Genomic DNA, 22897 nt, shown 5'->3' on the forward strand with positions numbered 1-22897 from the left:
ATTCATCAACCTGCACCTGATAGCTCCACCAATCTTCTCATTTAAAGAACTGCATCTGGGGATTTTTTTTTTATTAAACGCCTAACATTTAATACCCACCATTGTGATTTTAGCAGAATAAGTAATCGAGTTCTCAGAACTCAGTCATAGGGCTGTATCTTAACATGTAAATGCAAAATGGAACCAAAATTTTATGAAACCTTCCTTCGTCTGTTTCTAACTGAGGCAGCACACAAGAGGCATTCTGTCTCTAGGAAACCAGTGAGTGATGATTTAAGTGCTATAAATGAGACTGCCTGCTTTTAACCCATGTGGATTAGGTTGTGCAGGTTTTGGAAGAGTGATGGAGCTGGAGTTAGGTAGATCTGAACACCTAAGATAATCTTTACAGCCCTACAATATATCCTCACTGGCTGAACAAACTCCCCAGTAAATTTCAACCCCTATCACAAGCTGCTTGTTATGAACTTGGTTGCAAAGAGGGGCAGGTCTGGCAGCTCAATACTCTGGCATACCATTGTTTTAGATGTGATAGAGTGGAAGGGGTTAAAGGGTGAAGGGTGGCATTACTAGTCAGGGAAAATGACATGGCTGTGCTCAGTCAGGACACGCGGGAAAACTCGTGAGGCTTTATGGATGGAACTGAGGAGTAAGACAGGCATATTAATGCGGCTATATTATAGACCACCCAACAGTCTGTAGGATTTAGGAAACAAATTTGCAAAGAGATCACAGACTGTTCCAAGAAATATAAGGTTGTGATAGTAACACACACAAAATGCTGAAGGAACACAGCAGGTAAGGCAGCAACTATGGAAAAGAGTCAAAAGTAGATGTTTCGGGCCAAGACTCTTCTTCAGTACTGGAAAGGAAGAGGAATACACCAGAATAAAAAGATGAGGTGGGGAGAGGATAGGAGACTAAATAGAAGGAGATGGGTGAAGCCAGGAGGGTGGGAAAGGGAAAGGGCTGGAGAAGAAGGAATCGGATAGGAGAAGAGATTGGAACACAGCAGAAAGGGAGGGAGAGGGTGCCCAGGGGGAAGTAATAGGGAAGTGAGAAGAGGTAAAAGGCCAGAGTAGGGAATTGAAGAAGGGGGCAGTGAGGGGGGGAATAATTTTTGGAATTAAAATGTTTGGCCACCAATAAGTTCTGCTTTTGGCAAATGGAGCGGTCTCCCAATTTAAGACCGGTCTCAGCAATGTAGAGGAGGCTGCATTGGGAGCACTGGACATAATAGACGATGCCAGAAGATTCGAGTGTGAAGTGGAAGGACTGTTTGGAGCCCAGAATGTGATACTAAGTGATTTTAACTTTCCACACGTTGATGGGGACTAAACATTTCAACTTTCCACATGTAAAAGGACTAAAAAGAATAGAGTTTATCAAATGTGTCCAGGAAAGTTTCTTTAATCAATACAGAGAAATCCTAACAATAGAGTTTGCAATGCTTTATCTCCTAGTAGGGAATGAGACAGGGAAGGTGACAGAATTTTGTGTAGGGGAATGCTTTGCATCTAGTGATCATAATGCCACTAGTGTCAAGGTAATTAGGGAAAAGGATAATTCTGGTCTTCGGGTTGAAATTCTAAATTGGAGAAAGGTCAATTTTGATGGTATCGGAAAGGATCTGGCAAGTGTGATTGGGACAGGCTGTTTTCTGGCAAAGGGGTACTTGTTAACTAAGAGGCCTTCAAATGTGAAATTTTGAGAGCACAAAACATGTATGTACCTGTCAGAATAAACGACAAAGGTAACAGGTTTAGGGAACCTTGATTTTCAAGATATATTGAGGCCATGGTTGAGTAAAAAAAAAGGTGGTATGTAGCAGGTATAGGCAGGCAAGAACAAATGAGTTATAGAGGAGTAGAAGAAATGCAAGAGAACACTTAAGAAAGCAATCAGGAGGGCAAAAGAAGGCATGAGGTTGCTCTAGCAGACAAGGTGAAGGAGAATCCAAAGGGCTTCTACAGCTACGTTAAGAGCAAAAGAGTTATAAAGGACAAAATGGATCCTCTGGAAGATCAGAATGGTAATCTAGAATACTAGAACATCACAGCACAGTATGGGCCCTTCGGCCCTTGATGTTGTGAAGCAAAAAGGGATTGGGGGAGATCTTAAAAGGATTTGTTATTTCATTATGTACTCAGGAGGCGGATACAGAGTCAATAGAAGTGGGCCCTGTAGAGATTACAGAGGAGGAGGTGTTTGCTACCCTGAGGCAAATCAGGCAAGATAAATCCCAGGGTTCTGACAAGGTTTACTTTTGGACCCTGTGGGAAACAAGTGCAGCAATTTCCAGGGCCCTAGCAGTAATATTTAAATCATCCATAGTGACAGGTGATGTACCAGAGGATTAGAGGATAGCTAATGTCATTCCATTGTTTAAGAAAGGCTGTAAGAATAAACCAGGAAATTATAGGCTGGTGAGCCTGACATCAGTAGTGGGAAAGTTATTGGAAGGTATTCTAAGGGACCAGACAGATAAGTATTCGAATAGACATGGACTGATTAGTGATAGCATGGCTTTGTGCGTGGTAAGTCATGTCTAACCAATTTTATAGTTTTTTTGAAGAAATTACCAGGAAAATTGATGAAGGCAAGGCAGCAGGTGTGGACTTAAGCAAGACATTTGACAAGTCCCTGAATGGAAGGCTGGTCCGGAAAGTTCAGTTGCTTGGCATTCAAGGTGAGGTAGTAAATTGGATTAGACATTGGCTTTGTGGGAGAAGCCCGAGAGTGACAGTAGATAGTGGCCTCTCTTGACTCGAGGCCTGTGACTAGAGATCACAGGAATCGGTGCTGGGTGCATTGTTGTTTGTCATCTACATCAGCAATCTGGATGATTATGTCATTAACTGGATCAGCAAATTTGCAGATAACACCAAGATTGGGGATGTAGTGGACAGTAAGGAAGACTATCAAAGCTTGCAGTGGGATCTGGACCAGCTGGAAAAATGGGCTGAAAAAATGGCGGATGGAATTTAGTGCAGACCAGTGTGTGGTGTTGCATTTCAATAAGATCAGCCAGGGTAGGTTTTGCACAGTGAGCATTAGGGCACTGAGGAGTGCAGTAGAACAAAGTAATCTGGGAATACTGGCCCATAATTCATTGAAAGTGGCATCACAGGTTCAGATTCAGATTCAGTTTATTGTCATTTAAAAACCACAAATGCAATGCAGTTAAAAAATGAGACAACGTTCCTCCAGAATGATATCAACAAAGCACATGACAAAATAGACTACACCAGAAAATCCACATAACGTTTGCATCCAGAGTCCGGAGAGGCTGCTGCGTATTAATATCGTGCTACCATCTTAGCGCGTTCCCCGGAAAGGAACTCCAAATCCACCAGACAAAACAAGACCAAAAACTAAAGCTACAAGACCTGCACAAAACCACATAGTTACAACAATGCAAACAATACCATAATTGATAAAAAAAAACAGACCATGGGCACAGTAAAAATAGTCCAAATATGTAAAAGACTATAAGTTCAAAAGAAACCACCACACGGTCTCCACAAGTCCTCAGGGTCCCGATTGACTCGTCATCTCATGCCGGCGGCAGAAGGGAATACCCCCGCTATGGACTTCCACAGCACCGCCCGACTCAGCCTCGCAGACACTGCACACAGTGAAAGTGACCTGACCGCAGCAGACTCTGAGTCCGTCAAACCTCCAAGCCTCCGATCATCCCCTCCGGCACAGCTTTTCCGAGCACCATCCTCTGCCGAGCGTATTAAGACGCCCCCGCCAACGGCCACTGGCAACGCGACCCCAAGGACTGGGGGACTGTTCTTCTCAGCAGAGACCCGGACCTCACAGCAGCAGCAGCAATGAAGAGGGCCTTCCTGGAGATTTCCAGGTGTTCCTCCGTGCTCCGTGCTCCCAAGTCCGTTTTTCATTAGATTAGGATTGTGCACGGCACCCCGCTTAACAAATAGCAATTAACAAATAACATATCAGCTCCAGAGTGGCCACTGCAAGCTGTGTCGCACCGCCATCTTGAAGGTTGATAGGGTCGTAAAGAAAGCTTTTGGCACATTGGCCTTCATAAATCAAAGTATTGAGTACAGGAGATGGGTTGGTATGTTGAAGTAATATAAGATGTTGGTGAGGCCCAATTTGGAATATTGTGTGCAGTCTTGGTCACCTACCTACAGGAAAGATGCAAATAAGTCAAGTCAAGTCAGTTTTATTGTCATTTTGACCATAACTGCTGGTACAGTGCATAGTAAAAATGAGACAACGTTTTTCAGGACCATGGTGTTACATGACACAGTACAAAAACTAGACTGAACTACGTAAAAAAAAACAACACAGAGAAAGCTACACTAGACTACAGACCTACACAGGACTGCATAAAGTGCACAAAAACAGTGCAGGCAGTACAATAAATAAGCCTTTTCCCAGACGGCAGGAGGGAGAAGAGATTATATGAGGGGTGCATGGGGTCCTTCATAATGCTGTTTGCTTTACAGATGCAGCATGTAGTGTAAATGCCCATGATGGCGGGAAGAGAGACCCCGATGATCTTCTCAGCTGACCTCACTATCCGCTGCAGGGTCTTGCGTTCCGAGATGGTGCAATTTGCGAACCAGGCAGTGAAGCAGCTGCTCAGGATGCTCTCAATACAACCCCTGTAGAATGTGATGAGGATGGGGGGTGGGAGATGGACTTTCCTCAGCCTTCGCAGAAAGTAGAGACGCTGCTGGGCTTTCTTTGCTATGGAGCTGGTGTTGAGGGATCAGGTGAGATTCTCCGACAGGTGAACACCAAGAAACTTGGTGCTCTTTAGGATCTCTACCAAGGAGCCGTCGATGTTCAGCGGGGAGCAGTCGAGTTGCCCTCCTGAAGTCAACAACGATCTCTTTTGTTTTGTTCACATTCAGAGACAGGTTGTTGGCTCTGCACCAGTCCGTTAGCTGCTGCACCTCCTCTCTGTAAGCTGACTCGTCGTTCTTGCTGATGAGACCCAGCACGGTCGTGTCATCGGCGAACTTGATGATGTGGTTCGAGCTGTGTGTTGCAGCACAGTCGTGGGTCAGCAGAGTGAACAGCAGTGGACTGAGCACGCAGCCCTAGGGAGTCCCCATGCTCAGTGTGATGGTATTAGAGATGCTGCTCCCGATCTGGACTGACTGAGGTCTCCCAGTCAGGAAGTCTAGGATCCAGTTGCAGAGGGAGGTGTTCAGGCCCAGTAGGCTCAGCTTTCCAATCAGTTTCTGAGGGATGATTGTGTTGAATGCTGAACTGAAGTTTATGAACAGCATCCGAACATTGAAAGTGTGCGAAGAAAATTTACAAGGATATTGTCGGGTCTGGAGGACCTATTTATAAGGAAAGGTTGAATAGGTTAGCACTTTTTATCACATAGAACACAGAAGATTAAGAGGAGATTTGATAAGTTATACAAAATAAGCAGGGGTATAGATAGGGTAAATGCAGGCAGGCTTTTTCCACTGAGGTTGGATGAGACAACAATTATAGGTCATGGGCTAAGGGTGAGAGGTGAAATATTTAAGGGGAACATAAGGGGAAACTTCTTCACCCAGAGGGTAGTGAAAGTGTGAATTGAGCTGCCACCACAGGTGGTATATGCAATTTTGATTTTAACATTTAAGAGAAGTTTAGAGTGGTACATGGGGGTATTGGGGGGGGGGGAGCTATGGTCCGTGTGCAGACTGATGGAATTAGGCAGAATAAATAGGTTAGCATGAACTAGATGGGCTAAAGGGCCATTTCTGTGCTGTAGTTTTCTATGACAATAGCTCTAGCACCCTTTCCCCACTACCCTAAATTCTGACTCCAGATTGACACTTGCTTTTACCCCGGGAACTGTCAGCTCCATCTCAGACCACTAACAGGCCCACATCATGAACTAACTTCTGATCTCCGCTGTCCAGCATCAGCTGTCCCCCAGCTAAGTTTTGCTTCCTTCCACAACCAACATCTCCTCCAACTATCAGTCACCAGCCCAGTCTGCTGGCTTCAGATTGCTCACCAGTGCTCTGATGCACAGCACCCTTGCTGCTTCTCCACAAAGTACTTGTTCCTTACTGGGAGTGCCATCGGCTCGTCCGAACCACCAGCTGACTATCTGCTCCTCACACCGTCGGCTCTCCTTACCCCACTCCCAGTTACACAGGAACCGCCCTGCTCTTCCCTGCAAAATATCGTTCTTATCCAGACCCCATACCTGATCACCAACTGTAGGCATGGTAGCATAGCGGTTAGCACAACACTCTACAGTCCAGGTGACCAAGGTTCAATTCCCGCCACTGCCTGTAAGGAGCTTGTACATTCTCGCGTGGATTTCCTCCAGGTGCTCCGGTTTCCTCCCACAGTCCAAAGACATATTGGCTAGTAAATCGTCCTAGGGTTAAATTGTGAGTTGCTGGGTGGCACAGCTTGAAGGGCTGGAAGGGCCTGTTTCACCCTGTACCTCAATAAATAGATCAGCACCACTCACCCTTTATTCCTATTTTGTTTCCCCAGCTGCTGTCCTTTTGCAAGCTAGACCGAAAATCCATTTTAAAAACAATGCCCCTACATATCCTTTCTCACCCACCGTACACCCTCCGACATACGACTCTGAACAGATTTTGCTCTGAGCTTAAAATTTTGCTGAGCACTCAGGGAGGGTTAAACGTCCCCGTGTGGAAATTAATGGCAATTACGGTTAGATAGTCAGCACTTTTTGGATGCCACAGAGTTGTTTCCTCACAATTGGACTTTTTGAGTATCATTAAAATAAAGCTGCTTTTAAAAAATGTTGAAACAGCAGGAGTGTAAATATTGATTCAATTTAACTACATGTTAGTATTTGTTAAAACTAAACGGTCAAATTTTATGGGAAGTAGTTTTCACTGTAGGTTTATTTATAAATTCATTTACAGTCAAACTGGTCCCAATAGTTTACTTACGCATTTTATTTTGGTTTTTTTCCCATGCCCTTATATAAAATCAAACCAAGGACAACTTGTGCCTTCGAATGAAATGCATAAGCTTACTAGAAGTGATGCATTGGTTGATTACTACCTGAGCCCTGCCCCTGGTACACCCGGGACCCCCCTTAACACTGAGGATCTGTTCCTTGGAGATGGCGGACTGTGTAAATCCATGATACGTGGGGTCATTATAACATTACGTAAATGGACATGTGTGCCTGATTAAAATTCAATACTACTCCTTGATCCATTGGTTGGAATAATGAAATGGCATTGGATGGAAGGTAAATCACTTCTACAGAAATGCAGGTCCAAAGCATATCAAGATTCTGATGGTGGCCTGAGGCGTTATTAAGCACCAATAATGCTTTACGTTCAAAGTGATGCTCCTCACAATACTGCTTCACTGCTGGACAAAAATGTGAAACAAGCCAATTTTGAAAAAATCAATCCTCACCCAGGCTTTCTTGTTTGATTTCCTAATCACTGGCAGACTTGACTTTAAAATGCCTTTCATTGCTCGTGGCGTTTCAGAGAGATACACAATCATAAGCTTTAACTGAAAAGTCCTCTTTAGCATTGCCTCCTAGCAAGAGAGTTAACCAGTCCTTTGCAGCCTTAAACCCAGATGCATGTTTCTCTTCTTGGGAGATGAAAGTACGAGAAGGCATTCTTTTCCAAAATAGGCTCGTTTCACCCATATTGAAGACAAACTTGGGAGGATAATCATCCTTTTTGATTATGGCCTTCACTGTTGGTGGAAAATCCTGGGCTGACTTGCTGTCTGCGCTCGCCACTTCACCAGAGATACGTACGTTATGGAGGCTGCTGCACTGTTTAAATCTATCTGCTGCCTGTGAATGTTACCAACGTATTTTCGTCTTCTTGAATATGATTGAAAATGCATGCCTTTTCCATTATTATCAGCTGGATTAGGGGCGTGTTTCATTGCGTTTGGTCAGCCACCCATATATTTAGTCTACTTTCCATTTTTTTTCAAGCAAATGGCTCTGTGAACGAGTCACCTTCATTGATGATAACTTTGAGATCATCATTGCAGAAGCTTTTATCTTGCCTGCATTTTTTACAATTGTTCTGATCATCGATGTAGCCAATTTCAAAGAGGTGCCAGCAGGAACCTGATACTCACCAGCTTCCAAATGCCATATCACCTGCAGTGTCACATCCATGCTAATCTTCTTTCCAGACATCTTAGATGTACAATTCTCACTGGAAGCTGCAGGCAGTTTTCCAGATATCGCAGGTGAAAAAAAATGGAACAAATTGGTGAGGGAGCAAGAACATTTACACACACAATGGAGGCAGTGCGTGATTGGCTGTGAGTGGCTGTTTGAATGTTTACTGTAAGGGCGGCTGCTTTTGAGAAGTTTTAAGTGTTGTTTAGAATGATTTTTTGTCATTTAAAAAATTTTCTATAAAGAATTGAATAGCCGCATTGTAATGTCTCAGCGCTGACAGGGTGGCGTTCTGCAGGGTCTGAGTGTACTGCTTAACATAAGTCATCAACAGAGATGTTTAAGCAAAGCTCTAAAGACAAAATCAAAAGTCTTACATTATTTAAATTACCTGAAGCATGTCACTCCCCATAGTTGCAAAGTCTTTCTCCTGCGCATTGTTCTCTCTCATCTGTTCCCCCCTCCTCTCCCTTTCCCTCTCCTCCCCCGCTCTCTCTCTTCCCCCCTCTCTCTCCTCCCCCCTTTCTCTCCTCCCCCCTCTCTCCTCCCCCTCTCTCCTCCCCCTCTCTCCTCCCCCCTCTCTCCTCCCCCCTCTCTCCTCCCCCTCTCTCCTCCCCCTCTCTCCTCCCCCCTCTCTCCTCCCCCCTCTCTCCTCCCCCCTCTCTCCTCCCCCCTCTCTCCTCCCCCTCTCCTCCCTCCCTCTCTCTCTCCTCCCTCCCTCTCTCTCTCCTCCCTCCCTCTCTCTCTCCTCCCTCCCTCTCTCTCTCCTCCCTCTCTCTCTCTCTCTCCTCCCTCCCTCTCTCTCTCTCTCCCCTCTCTCCCTCCCTCCCTCCCCTTTTTCTGAATACACTGCAGAACTGTGCAAACTTTCCCAGTACTGTGACTTCAGAGCTGGACTTTCTGATGCATCGAAGGAGAGGCTTGTATGTGGGATGCATCAACAAGGTTGCTGGCAGAAAGGCACGTAACCTTAAAGCAGGCGTAGACCTTTGCAATATTGTTAGAGACTGCAGCAGAACTACAGAAAAGGAGTCTAGAATGTGAAATGCGCAAAATGTCCCTAAAAAGCCAAAAAATTATCCATGTGGCAAATTCTCCCATGATGCAAATTTCTGTAGTTTCAAGGAACAAGTGTGCAGATAGTGTCACAGACAAGGTCACAGAGAGAGAGAGAGTGGGAAAGTCAGACAAAAAGCACAACCATAGAGAAAAACCACAGGGGGTGAAGAGTTTCACACACAAAACTGAGCAAATGCATAAAGTGACCAAATGTGAAACAGGCAACAGAGTCTGACAAAGGTGAACTGTCACACCTAGAACTGCATAGTATAACTGAAGCAGATGACAAAATCATATGGATCACAATAGATGTGTCCAGTGTAAACTGAAAATGGAGCTGGATACTGGGTCAGCTTTATCCCTAATTCCAGAGGCTGACTACAGTAGACTTTTCTAAGATACTATGGGAGAAAACCTCAGTAAGGCCAAAGATGTCTCCCAAAGGCAAACTGAAAGTGACTCTGATGTACAGAGGCCAAACACAGCAGTTAGAGCTTTATGTATTGAAAAGTGGAGGGCCAGCACTTTTCGGATGTGAATGAGAAAAATCCAACTAGACTGGCACACAATCAAAGCTGTCAGTGTGACATCAACAGGCAACAGCAGCCCAAACAGTAGCACTAACCAGAGACTGGCGCAGCTGCTTAATGTAATGAGAAGGTGCTTGAGAAGGGGATTGGTAAACTCAAAGCTACGAAGACCAGAATTAAACTGGATGGAACAGCAACACCAAGATTCCAGAAAGCGTGTCCAGTGCATATGCACTACGTCCAAAAGTGGACGCTGAACTGTAGAGCTGAGTGGCGACTGGAATTCTCTCCAAGGTTTGAGTGGAGCAATTGGGCCACGTTCATTGCCCCAGTAATCAAGGAAAGAAAGGCCAGAGCAATTTGCATATGTGGGAATTTCAAGGTGAGCATCAGCCCAGTGCAATATGCTGTGCACTATCTCCTGCCATGAATAGAAGCCCTCCTTTAATAATGGATACTACTACGTCGACTCAGGCCTAGGGGGCCGGCATCGGGCACGATGACGGATTCTTCATTCCTCCCTCTCCCTCATCAGTGTGTTCAGTTCATCTACGTTATCCGCACCGCTATCTTCTAGGAATGTGTTGACCATAGTCTTGGGAAGACGCCCAGGGTTCATCCTCCCACACTTGGGCTCCCATGTGATGACTAGGCTGGCAGGTAGCTTAGGGTGACGTAGACAGTGCCCCGTTAGTTGCAGTCTTCTTGCCTCGATTTTAGTAGTGAGCATCAGTAGGTCGTCATAGAGCTCGACATTCATCACGTGCTGTTGCCAGCTCACGTCAAGAGCCATCCGAAGCATTCGTGTATAGCAACCATCTAGTGACTTTCTCATAGTCTTGCTGAGTGTCCACGTCTCGCATCCGTACGTGAGGATGGACTCTATGACTGCTATGAAGATCCTCTTTTTGAGCCCTCTGGTCAGGTTCAACCTCCCGATTTCCTTCATGTCATTCATAGCCCTCCATGCCAGCGCCTTCTGTATCTTTATATATCTTAATAATGGATACCACCCTTTAAGATGTCCCCGATGGTGAGGAGGCTTGTGCCCGTGCATCTACAGTTTAGTCATTTCATGTATAAAGAAGTAACATTCATTTAAACTCTTTGATAAATCAATGTTGCCATTGAGAGTAGAAAGCAAAATCCAGGCAGCTACAAAGAGAGAAAATGGGGACAATTAGACTCCTTGTCAATTCGATGAGGGTCTGTGGCAGGTCGTCATCATTGCCTGACAACTTTTGTATATGTTGTGGCCAGAGTAATGGATGATGAAGAGTCTGAAAAACCAATTGCCAGTCAGCAGTGGTGAGAAACAAGGCTGTTTGCTTACTCCCATACTGCCTAGTATGATGTTCTCTGCCACAGAGTGTGATTCTTACCAATGAAGAAGATGGAAATCAACATTTTATATAGAACCAATGCTGCAATTTTTTTTTTGGTAATTTATTTTTTATTGAAGTTCATCAAACAAACATTTCCATAAGATGTATTTCAGACATCGTACATATACATCATATAATCATATATGTCACAAAATCTCTACAATGTATTTATCTGAGGTATACATTTATAGAAAAGAGTGGAAAGAAAAAACAAGCAAAAGGAAAGAACTATGTACAAGTAGGGGGTGATCTTTTTTTACAACAGATTCATTGATTTGTGAGAATAAAATCAGGCCTATGAGGCATTATGTAGTTAAACCATTTTTTCCAGTATGAATCAAATTGTTCCAGCTTATGATTAACAGATGCTGTTATCTTCTCCATTTTGTAAATGTCCATTGTAATTTCCATCCATGCATTTAAAGTTGGGCTCTCCTGTGATAACCATTTCCTAGTAAGAGTCTTTTTACCAGCCACTAACAGTATATTCATTAAATATTTATCTCTTTTCAACCATTCTTGAGGTATATATCCAAAATATATGGTCTTACTCCAAGGGTATTTCACATTTAAAGATGTCTTGTAGGGCATTGTGTATCCCCCTCCAATAGTTTTTGATAACAGGGCAGTCCCAAAAAATATGATAATGATTTGCATTTTGATTTCCACAATTTCTCCAGCAAACAGGGAGGTTACTATCTTAATGGGATTTCTGAGAGGATGTAATAAAATATCTTATCAAGTTTTTCCATCCAAACTCCCTCCATTTCTGTGAATTGGTACACTTCCATTGATATCTCCATATTGTTGTCCATTCTTCCTCAGATATAATTATCCCTCCTTCCTTCTCCCATTTTGTTTTAATGTATGAAGTCGAATGTGTTTTAAGATTTGACAACCCCTTATACATGCTTGAAATGATTCTACTACCATTATCTGAATTATATGCTTTTCTAAAGAGCTCTATCAAGCATGTATTTGCCTTGGTTACATTTTTAAGCGTTTTATTAACATATTGTCGCATCTGTAAATACCGATAAAAATCTTGTTTTTCGAATAAGTGTTTCTCTTTAAGCATTTCAAAACTGAACAGTGTTCCTTCTTTCATTATGTTGCAAAGAACTGTTATTCCTTTAGCTGTCCAGTCCTTAAATCTAGCATCCAATTTATTTGGTGTAAAATCAGAGTCATATGCACACCATTTAAGAATTGCAATATCTCCCTCTAGATTATATTCTTTTATAGTGGTTTTCCATATTTTAAGAGTCAATTTCACCCATGGGTAATCAATAGTATTTATGTACCTTTGCAGGTTGTTATCAGCCAAAATTGCTTGTATGAGGATGGGAAGTACCCACTCCTCAATTTTTTCCATTGAGCGTCATATGATGGGTTGCACCAACATATCACAGCTCTCAACTGTGCTGCAAAATAATAATCTCTAAGAGAAGGCAAGTCCCATCCCCCCTTTTCCTTTGCTAATTGCAAAGTTTTGAGATGAACTCTCGGCCTTTTACCCTGCCAAATATACCTTGATAGCCTCTTGTTCCATTCATTGAATTGATTTTGATTAATCTCTATTGGTAGGGTCTGAAAGAGATATAACAGTCTGGGCAGTATATTCATTTTAATAGACTCAATCCTTGAACTGAGACTGAAAAAAGGAATCAGGCTCCATCTTGCCACACCTTCCTTAATTTTTTTATATAGAGGCTGATAATTACATTCTGATAATTTTGTCAGATCTTTTGGCATAATGATGCCCAAATATTTGAAAGACTCTGTGTGCCATGCCCAGGGGTATCGACTTTCAATTTCTCTTGGTGGGCTATAGTAATATGAAAGTAACTGGGTTTTATCTATGTTGATCTTGTATCCTGATAATTGACCATATTGTTCAAAGGATTGCATCAAATTAGGTAAAGAGTATGTTGGTTGCCCTAGATCAAAATGTCATCCGCATAACAAGCGAATTTATGCTCTGTCCCTTTCATAGTAATTCCCCTGATAACTTCATTTTGTCTGATGTATTGAGCTAATGGTTCCAGATATAATGCGAAGAGTAGTGGTGACCATGCACAACCCTGTCTCGTGCCCCTTTCTAGGGTAAGACTATTTGATAAATATCCATTGATTTTAATCCTAGCAGCAGGATTGTCATATAGTGTCTTTATAGTTTTAATAATTGTGTCTTGAATGGTGCAATTTTTAATGTGACAACATCCTCATTCAAGACCAAATTACAAGAAACCACATAAAGGGACTTCTTCTTTGTTGATGACAGTGCACTCAATGGAAGCTCAGAAGTGAATGAGCAGGAGAGCAAGGGCAAATGTTCCAGTGTCCAGGGCAAATTTTTCTCACAATTAGCACAAAATTATGCACCAACCTGCACAATGTACCCCATGGACAGAACCAGATTTAAGAACTTGCCCGCTACTGAGAGCTTCTGTCCATTCTTCTGAGTGGTCAGAGGTTTTCAGTATTGGGCAAGATCACAGAAATTGACAGCACCCTCGCAAAGATCAGTCGGCATTGATGATGAGGTCAACAAAAGGGCATCAAAGCCAGCTCTTTTTAATTTAATATTTTTAAAATGTAGTGATACAACACAGTAACAGGCCTTTCAGGGCCTAATGAGCCTGTGCTGCCCAATTACACCCATGTGACCAATTAAACTATTAACCCATATGAAATTTAGGAAGAAACCAGAGCACCCGGAGGAAACCCACATAGTCACAAGGTGAACAAATCTCTTACAGGCAGTGGCAGAATTAATCCCAGTTCCCATGCTGCTTTTGGAAGATTGAGAAGCGTGAGAACATATAGTACATTGGTCCTACATTGTGCCAACTTTTTAACCTACTCCAAGGTTAATCTAATACTTCCCTCCTGCATAGGAACAAAGAGGAATCAACTTAAAGACCAGGCTAAAGACATGCCTGTGTTATGCTTTGAAGAGATGGACAGTGTGCAGCAGAGATGCCAGATATTCAATTCAATTCAAGTTTAATTGTCATTCAGCCGTACATGAATACAGCCAAACGAAACAGTGTTACTCTGGGGTCAAGGTGCAAAACACAGTACTAACAGTCGCACACAGAACAAAGTACGCACAAGATAGCAAGTACAAACGGTACCGCAATCACGCAATAAGAGAGTCTAAAACTCGCATCAGCAGTCTCCAGTTGACCACAATGGAGATTGTCTTCTGCCAAGCCAACACTGGAGGGAGTAGCACCACCTCCGGTAGAGCACACCGGCTCCATTGCCTCTCTCAGGCAACACTGCGGCACAAAGCCTAGTCCGCACATATACAAGATAGCAAGCACATATAGAATATCCAGACCCTCGAAAGCTTCAGTCGACCACCTCAGAGCCATGTAAACATGTTGTGGGGGGGGGGGCAGGGAGGTCAGTGCCAACTCTGTCCTGGGCACCGCGCCACACTGCCCCCAGTGGAGCGCACTGGGAACAGGCGATACTATGACTTGAGGGCTTGTCCTTGCTATGGCCGAGGCCATTCCCCTCTGCTCTCAGCCATTAAATCGGTGAATCAAACTTGCAGCATGCCAGATTCACAATGTCCAAAAGGGTCGTGTGATCACAAGAAAAGCGACCAAGAAGGCCATTCACTTCTGAATTGTAAGCCTCCATTGACCCAGACAGCCCATTTCACAGCTCCTTCATTTTCTCTGCCAGCGAGCAGCTCAGTGATGGTGTGGACCTGCGGTACATTTCACTCTTAATGTGTAGCAGAATCTTGCGATCATTAAAAGCATGTTTTAAATTGGACAGTAGAACCTTTTGTTGACCCTGTAGAAACCGCTGCCATTATACCAGAATAGTTTAACCACTCCCTCATAGTACATAAAACAGTCGAGCACAGGCCTATGGCCCACAATATTGTACCAAGCTAATTAACTAATGTTGCCTAATTACACTAATCCTTCTGCCTGCACGTAATCCATTCTCCTCCATTCACTTGGAGCGTGAAGAGCCCCTTAAACGGCTTTGAGGAATCGAACACCCCAGGCACCCACTGCTCTGTGTATATAAAAACTGTCCTGCACATGTCCGATGAATGTACCCCCTCTCTCTTTAAACGTGTGCCTTCTTATACATTTTGATCCTCCGAATAAAATGCCAGCGGCCTACTCTATATGCATCTTTTTACCATCCTATCAAATTATGCAGCTGTTTCAGGGAACTGTGGATTGGATTGTTTACACAGAGACTGATACAGTACTGTAGATGGGTTCTATAAAGGCAGGTCATGTGTAATGAGAAAGTACACAGTTAATGGCCAGACATTTAAGCGGTGACGATATACAGAGGGATTTGGGTCTGAGTTCATAACTCCTTGAAAGTTCCTGCACAAGCTGATCATATGTCTGTACATCTGTAAGACTCCAGACACATATATTCCGTCCCGTTGTTGCTAGAATCGCAGGTCAAATGGGAGGACCACATTAGAAGGATACCAAAGGAACTACTTGATGGAGAGCTGACTGAGAGCAAATGATCACGTGGTGGTCAGGATAAGGGAGTCAGAAACTCTCTTAGAACATCCCTGAAGAGTTCTGATGTTGAAACGCACCACTGGGAACAACATGCACTGGATCGTCCTGCTCGGTATATCCTCTTAAAAATTTGTGATCGCTCATGTGAGAAAGCTAGATTGGAAGAAGCAAAAAGAGTATCTCAGAACTGAAGAATCACTGATGCTACAGCATTACATTTTGTCAGCTATGTGAAAGGACTCTTCAAGTCCATATTGATCTAACCAGTTATCCCCATACACATTGCAGAACTATAGATGTCATAGGTCTTACTCAAGAATAAGTAGCAATCAACAGCAGCCATTTCCTAGCATCTGGTTACTGGAGCAACATTGACAGGAATCTTAACCAAGGCGTCTTCAGGCATCGGAATAATTATTTAATTGGGTTAGGGAAGACAGAGAAAAGTCAGACACTGGTTTTTAGATCTGTATTTTGAATACTGGGGAAAATGTATTTTCATTTTGTGTATATGGAAATGGACATTTTTCATTGTCTGTTGTCCAGCAAAATATCTGTTGTCCGCTGTAAGTGCTCATAAAGTACATTTATAGAGCACTTTTGATTGTATAGCTACAGAGGAATCTAATGTGTGATATTTGTGCTGTGACTAGTACTTTCCCTAAGAGACATTTGTTACCATGGCAAATGTAAATGTTGCCATGACAATTTCTGATTCAATTAAACAGCATTTCCTTTATATACTTAGACGTCTCTCGCCTGCACAGAGCAGCTCAAAGGGAGAGAAGAGTTTCTGAATTTCGTGTTCATATAACTGGAAATCACTTTAGTAACGCTAGTCTGATTGAAATTGTCATAACTTTTAATAATTTAACCCTATACAACAACAACTTCCATTTCTCTTGTGCTTTTAAAATGGTAAATACTTCACTGAAGGATTATCAAAAAGGGAAGCACAGGAGTGAAAAGTGAACAAGTTTTTTTAATTGTCATTCAACCACATAAGTGAATAAATGTAACAGTATTCCTTTGGGGTCAAGGTGCAAAACACATAACCAACAGTCGTGTATAGCACAGAACACATATAGCACATATAATTACGATAGCATATAATTATGATACAGTTAGAAAATATACTTAAAATATTATAATTAAGCCTGAGTCCCTGAGTGTTATGGTCTGTAGATTGATGGTGCATGGATGTTGTCCTGGAGCCATGTTTCTGCAAGAACAGCCCGTAGCAGTTCTGAATATTATGCAGTGCAGCTTGTTTTCCACCAAGCGAACACTAGAGGGCAGCACCAACAAGAGGGGCCACCCCCAACTCACCCTGGAATCCAGCAGCTCACAGACAGCTCCAGTGTCTCCTCCCTTGGCAGCTGCACCAGGTGACACTGAGGCAAGAAAGAGGGCCTGGTCTAGGACGCAAATGAAGCCATACAACTCCCCCCCATCGCTGTCGGTCTCGGCAATGAACCAGTGAATCAGACTCTCAGTATTTTACATTATCACAAGAAGTACATCCAAGACAATCACCTGCACCATCCTCTGCACACCACCTTCTTCCCTGGGTGGCTGAAGCAGGTAGCAGCACAGTACACAACAAGTCCAGCTCCACCGCGATCCAGCAGTTCACTGTAGTACTCAGTGTTCTTAAAGACCATCAGTGGCTTGAGATTGCAAAAAAGATGCAAAGGACAAACAATCACACCTTTCTTTGGACCCAGAGAGGCCACTGTGTCTGAGTACGCCACCACCTTACCAGGAGATCAACAAACTTCCGGTAAGATGGCAGTACGCTTCAATGCCATCGTACAGATGGGATTTGAGGGCAGTCGTTCAGTACATAGACAGCAAAACTTTGCGTAATCTCATATTTATGAGGATAAAATGAGGAAACCAGCCAGCAATGCTTTGGACTAATCAAGTTTTGTGATAACCAAGGCATGGATGAAGATTTTATCCACAGATGAATTGAGGGAGGAAGAGAGATGGACAATGAAACAGAACTATTTTGGTTTTGGTTTTGACAGAGATATGTTGTTGGATCCTCACCTGTAGATCATTAATGAATTGCATCCCAGAGTCAGTAAGTAGGTGTTGCTACCTGTTTTTAATTCATTGTTTGGAGTTCCAGTGCTCCACAGACTCCGAGAGGATTCTGGGAGGCAGAGGCAGCTTGTGCAAACGTCATGGCAGGCAGGTTGCGGGACAGCACAAGCCAATATTCGGCTCCAGTTTGCCAAGTATAGCTTCCATTCTTCATTGATTAAAGCGACAAGGGAGATAGAAACATCAAGGCAAATATGGAAGGTGAGAGCCGGCTGCCGGCCTTTTGATTGCTGAGGATTGCTCTGCTATGCTACCGGAGAGGGGAGAACCTGCTGCTGTTGCCCAGGTTTTCTGCATTGTGGATATGGACTTGGACTATAGACTTTCTTCAATCTTTTAACTTTTTTTGTATATTCTGTGTTTTTCATCTGATTTTTCGTGTTTTGTTTGTGCGGGGAGGGGGTTTTGGGGGTCAATGTGCCTGTTCTGTTTCGTTTGTATTTTGTGTGGGAGGAGGCATTTGGGGGTTGACGTGCCTGTTCAGTTTTGTTCATTTTTTGTGCAAGGAGGGGGGATTTGAGGATTGATGATCGTGCTGACTTTCTTTTCCTTCTTGGTTTCATGGCTACCCGAGAAGTAGAATTTCAGAGTCGCATACTTTGATAATAAATGAACCCTTGAACTTTAAAACACGCCAGATTTTGATCAAACCTTTTTCTCAGCAGGAGTTGTTTTCTCAAATATAGTAAGGAATGGAGAAGAAATGCTATTCACACCAGCAAGGGTCTGAATCTGAGAAATGAATGAGTCATCAAAAGGTTGCCCAGGCCTCATCATGCGGGCTTCCCTCCAATTACATATGCTGTAGTTCAGTCACATCTTGTAATCAAGACTGTTCACCGTTGAGTAAGGGATGAGTAATGTGTTTATAAATCTGAAGAAATGCCTGTGATAGATCTGCCTGTGATTTTCTCAGTTATAGTCATGATCATTATAATGGAGAGCAGCAGAAGGGAGACTGATTGTGCTTTGAACAAGAACCATGTTTGGTGGTTTTCCTTCAAAGTTGGCAACATTGATGAGTGGTAGTTGTAATGGATTCACCTGGGTTCATAGTTGAAAGTACATACTGTACATGTCACCATATACTACCGTGAGATGGATTTTCTTGCAGGCATCCACAGTACATACAAACACAACAGAATCAATGAAAAACTGCACGCAAAGACGGACAAACAGCCAATGTGCAAGGGTCAACAAATTGTGCAAATACAAAAAGAAAAATAAATAAATATTGAGAACATGAGCTGTAGAGGCCTTGAAAGTTAGTACGTACTGTGTGGAATCAGTTTAGTGTTGGTTGAGTGAAGTTATCCCTTTGGTTCAAGAGCCTAATGTTTGAAAGGTCCTGAACGTGGTGTTGTGGGACCTGAGATTCCTGTACCTCCCTCCTGATGCAATAACGAGAAGAGAGCTGGATGGTGGGGGTCCTTGATGAGAATGTTGCTTTCCCTATCAGAGCTGTCCCCTCACTTTTGCGGCTTCCTTCTGTATTCACCCCCGCCCCCCCCCCCCCCCAAAGCATCAAACTGCAGCCCTTTGTAAAGGAGATGATAATGAGGTGCAACCAGTAATCATGCTCTAGATCAGAGGTTCCCAATGCCATGGACCAATACCATTAAACAAGGGGTCTGTCGACACTGGATTGGGAACCCCTTCTCTAAATTCTAGCAGGACTCTATCTCAGCTCCCATTCTCATTTGTTTAAAGTAATTAGAATGAAGGAAATTGTGGCCCCTCAAACCTTTTGAAGAATTATTGTGTACAATCAGACCCTTCTTATCAAATTAGACTGTTATGATGGTGTCATCTTTGGTTAAATAAATGGCAGAACACAAAGCATTATGTTTGATCAGGGACACAATAACTTGCTGTCATTCCACATACTCAAACTGTAACAGATATTGGATTGTGGAATTTCCACACTTATTTGATATTGCAGTTTTCTAATTCTTATTTCCTAAGTATGTTTGTTTGCTCTTTTAATAACGGAAATCTTAATATTTTGCACAGGTTCCCCAGGTCCTCCTCTAAACCCCTCCGTTAGTGAAACTGCATCTGCCGTCACGATCCACTGGACACCAGGTGTGCCTGGAGCAGGACCAATAAAGGGTTATATAATCGAGGCAAGACCCTCAGGTAAGCAAACTGATCGTCTTTTGGAATTCTCTGAATGTAGACTTTGTCACACATGAATTCCTTGTGTGTCTTGAATTAATAAAATGCTGATGCTTTATAATGCTGAATAGAAATTGAATTAAAAAAAGAATAGAGCTGATTTAAAAAAAACTTGATTGTTATAGTTTCTGTTTTAAAATTCTCCTCAAGTCGAATCCATGCAGAGGGTTATGGGCTGAGTGCAGGTCAGTAGAACTAGGTGAGAGTAAACGTTCAGCACAGACTAGAAGGGCCGAGATGGCCTGTTTCCGTGCTGTAATTGTTAGATGGTTTATATGCTCTCAGCATTTTAGTGTTTCTATTTAAGTAACCTCTGAAAGTAATTGGATAAGAAAGCAGCCATCTTTCAGTTATTTTTAGATTTTATAAGGAAATAAATTTATTGACAAAATCTCTGCTATATTTTCAAAGAAGCTTAATCAAAAAGGGCCATTGGGGGCAGGGAATGAATATTTAGAACTGTGACCAGAAGTCTGGACGTTTGTCAGATGGCCATTGGAACAGCCACTTCTAGGGGTCATTAGGCATGAATGAGAGTTCCAAGGGTCCCCAACCTGGGGTCCAGGGACCCTTTGCTTAATGGTATTGGTCCATGCCGTCAAAAAGATTGGGAACCCTTGGTTTAAGTAAAACATTGCCTGAAGTGGAACACATTGAACGTAGACAGATCTGAGAAGATGGTGCCCTTCTGCCCAAATTACTAATTGTAATTATCAATTAATTGTCATATTTAAGCTAAAATAAAAAGCAAACAAATTGTTAGCTGTCATTCGTAATGGTATTGAGCCAGACTCGAGAGTTGTCTTTGCTCTGTGGTATCTGTTTTATAAAGTTTGCCCATTTTAACCTGAACGGCTTCTAATTTCTAATTTAGATGAAGGATTGTGGGATACGTTTGAGAAAGATATCCCAAGTGATGCAACATCACATGCGATTAACCGGGATAAGCTAAAACAAGGAGTGAGCTATGAATTTCGGATCATTGCAGCCAATCAGTTTGGATATGGTGAACCAAGTACACCAACCATTGTGAGATCAGGTAATCAGCTTACTCTTGTGAGAGAAAATTGACTGATATAAATGAGTCTATCAGAAAACTCTTGGTGAAGTGTTTTTTTTATCCTTATATTTATACCGATTTAGTAACAGCTTTTAACTGACTGCTTCTGGGAAATGTCTTAATTGCTATGGATTTCATGCAATTTAAATAGGCCTGCCCCCCACGTCTTTATGCTGAAGGGAATAAGTAAATGCACAACTTGTTCAACCGGAACAATGTTCCAGCGGCCCGAAGGCTAAAAGTGAAGCTGTTGGAAAGACTGCCAAACCCCGGATCACAGAACAGAGCAGGAAGCTGTCCAAAAAGGAAAAGGAAGGAAATTGCAAAGTGGGAACTTTGGTGAATTTAATCATTGCCACGTCAAATAGCATTCTTTTTAGAATCAGAATCAGGTTTATTATCACTGATGTACAGCAAGTGGTGAAATTGGTTGTTTTGTGTCAGCAGTACAGTGGAAGATATAACAATTACTATCAGTTATGATAGATGGATATTGCAAAAGAGGAATACTAAGGTAATGTCCATGTACTGTTCAGAAATCTGATGACAGAGGGGAAGAAGCCCTTCCCAAAATGCTAACTCTACACCTTCAGGCATCTGAACCTCTCCTCCGATCATAGTAATGAGAAGAAGCCACGTTTTGGATGGTGAGGGTCCTTAATGATGGGTGCAGCTGTCTTGAAGCCATGATCAATGGAGCTGGCCGAGTTTACAGCCTGATGCGGCTTCCTTAGAGCCTTCATACTAGATGGTGATGCAGCCAGTCAGAATGCTCTCCACGATATAGCTGTAAAAATTTACAGCTTTGAAATCTCCAAAAACGTCTGTAGAAATGTAGATGCTGGCGTGCCCTCTACGTGATTTCATCAATGTGGTAGACCCAGAATGGGTCCTCGGAGATGTTGGCAGACTGAAACTTGAGGCAGCTTACCCTTTCTAACCTATGTGGTCTCAGATTGAATGCCACCTCACTTTGAAGAGAGATGTGAAGTCATGCAGTGAATCATATTGAGATCGATAACATAGAAAAGAGTAGACAAAGAATAAACTAAATTAAAGAACAGGAGTCCATGTGTTGTGGCTTCTGGCCATGTGAAAATTGATAAGGAAATAATCTGATTGAGAGGGTCTTCTGCCCTCGCAGTGCATTGCATACAAACCTAGACAGGAAATTAAACATCTCAAAAATCACCTGAGCTGGAATCTTTCTTCAGGGTTCTTAATGAGAAAACTTAGTGAAATTGCGGAAAGTGTAGTAAAACATGTATCAGATTGAATACAGAATTGTCGCACACCTGAATATATTAGCATTACCAATTATTCTCATGATCAGTATTAAACAAGGTGATACATACATGCAACACTTTCAATGACTATGCTGTGGACTAGAGTGGACTCATGGTGCAACAATAGCTTAATAGCAATGAACGATAAACATAACAAAACCTTCCACGTGCATGAACTAAATGCTTACCATTATTGAGGAGTTATGACTCAAAGATATTATTTCAAGGGCAAGTGAAGAATGGATGGTGACGGATGTCTTTCTACTGTGTGTGCTTCAAGTTGAAATCCAAATTAATCCACACAGGAAATGATATAAAAAACAGCTTACGAACAGGAAGTGATGTTTGTACAAAAAGGAACAGCGCCTCTCGAGGCAGAACAGGGGCTGATAACATGGCAATGATCAGAGGTGCAACTTCACCCTTAGAGAAAGCACCACCTGAATTCAGCAAGAACTAGGATCTTAATGGGAGGAGTGCTTAGGGCAATCATATTGATGCTAAACTCATAAATAAAGGTCAATTGGAAAAGGAAATATTAAGGGAAAATAAAAGGTGTAAAGTAATTGCATCAGAGAAAGGAAATGTGTGAGTAAAGCAATAGAGCAGAAGGAC

At 42.6% G+C, this 22897-nt stretch overlaps 1 protein-coding gene across 2 annotated transcripts in view; it reads left to right on the forward strand.

Moving 5' to 3' along the window:
* Nucleotides 1-22897, forward strand: part of sdk1a (sidekick cell adhesion molecule 1a) — a 769571-nt gene that overhangs the window by 731160 nt on the left and 15514 nt on the right. For both annotated transcript variants that reach the window (XM_073060649.1, XM_073060650.1), the window contains exons 40-41: nt 19772-19897; nt 20811-20975. In XM_073060649.1, the coding sequence (XP_072916750.1) occupies nt 19772-19897; nt 20811-20975 (291 nt within the window). The remainder of the gene's footprint in view (nt 1-19771; nt 19898-20810; nt 20976-22897) is intronic.

The sequence above is a fragment of the Hemitrygon akajei genome, chromosome 11 (genome assembly GCF_048418815.1).
Source record: "Hemitrygon akajei chromosome 11, sHemAka1.3, whole genome shotgun sequence".
NCBI classification, from domain to species: Eukaryota; Metazoa; Chordata; class Chondrichthyes; order Myliobatiformes; family Dasyatidae; genus Hemitrygon; species Hemitrygon akajei.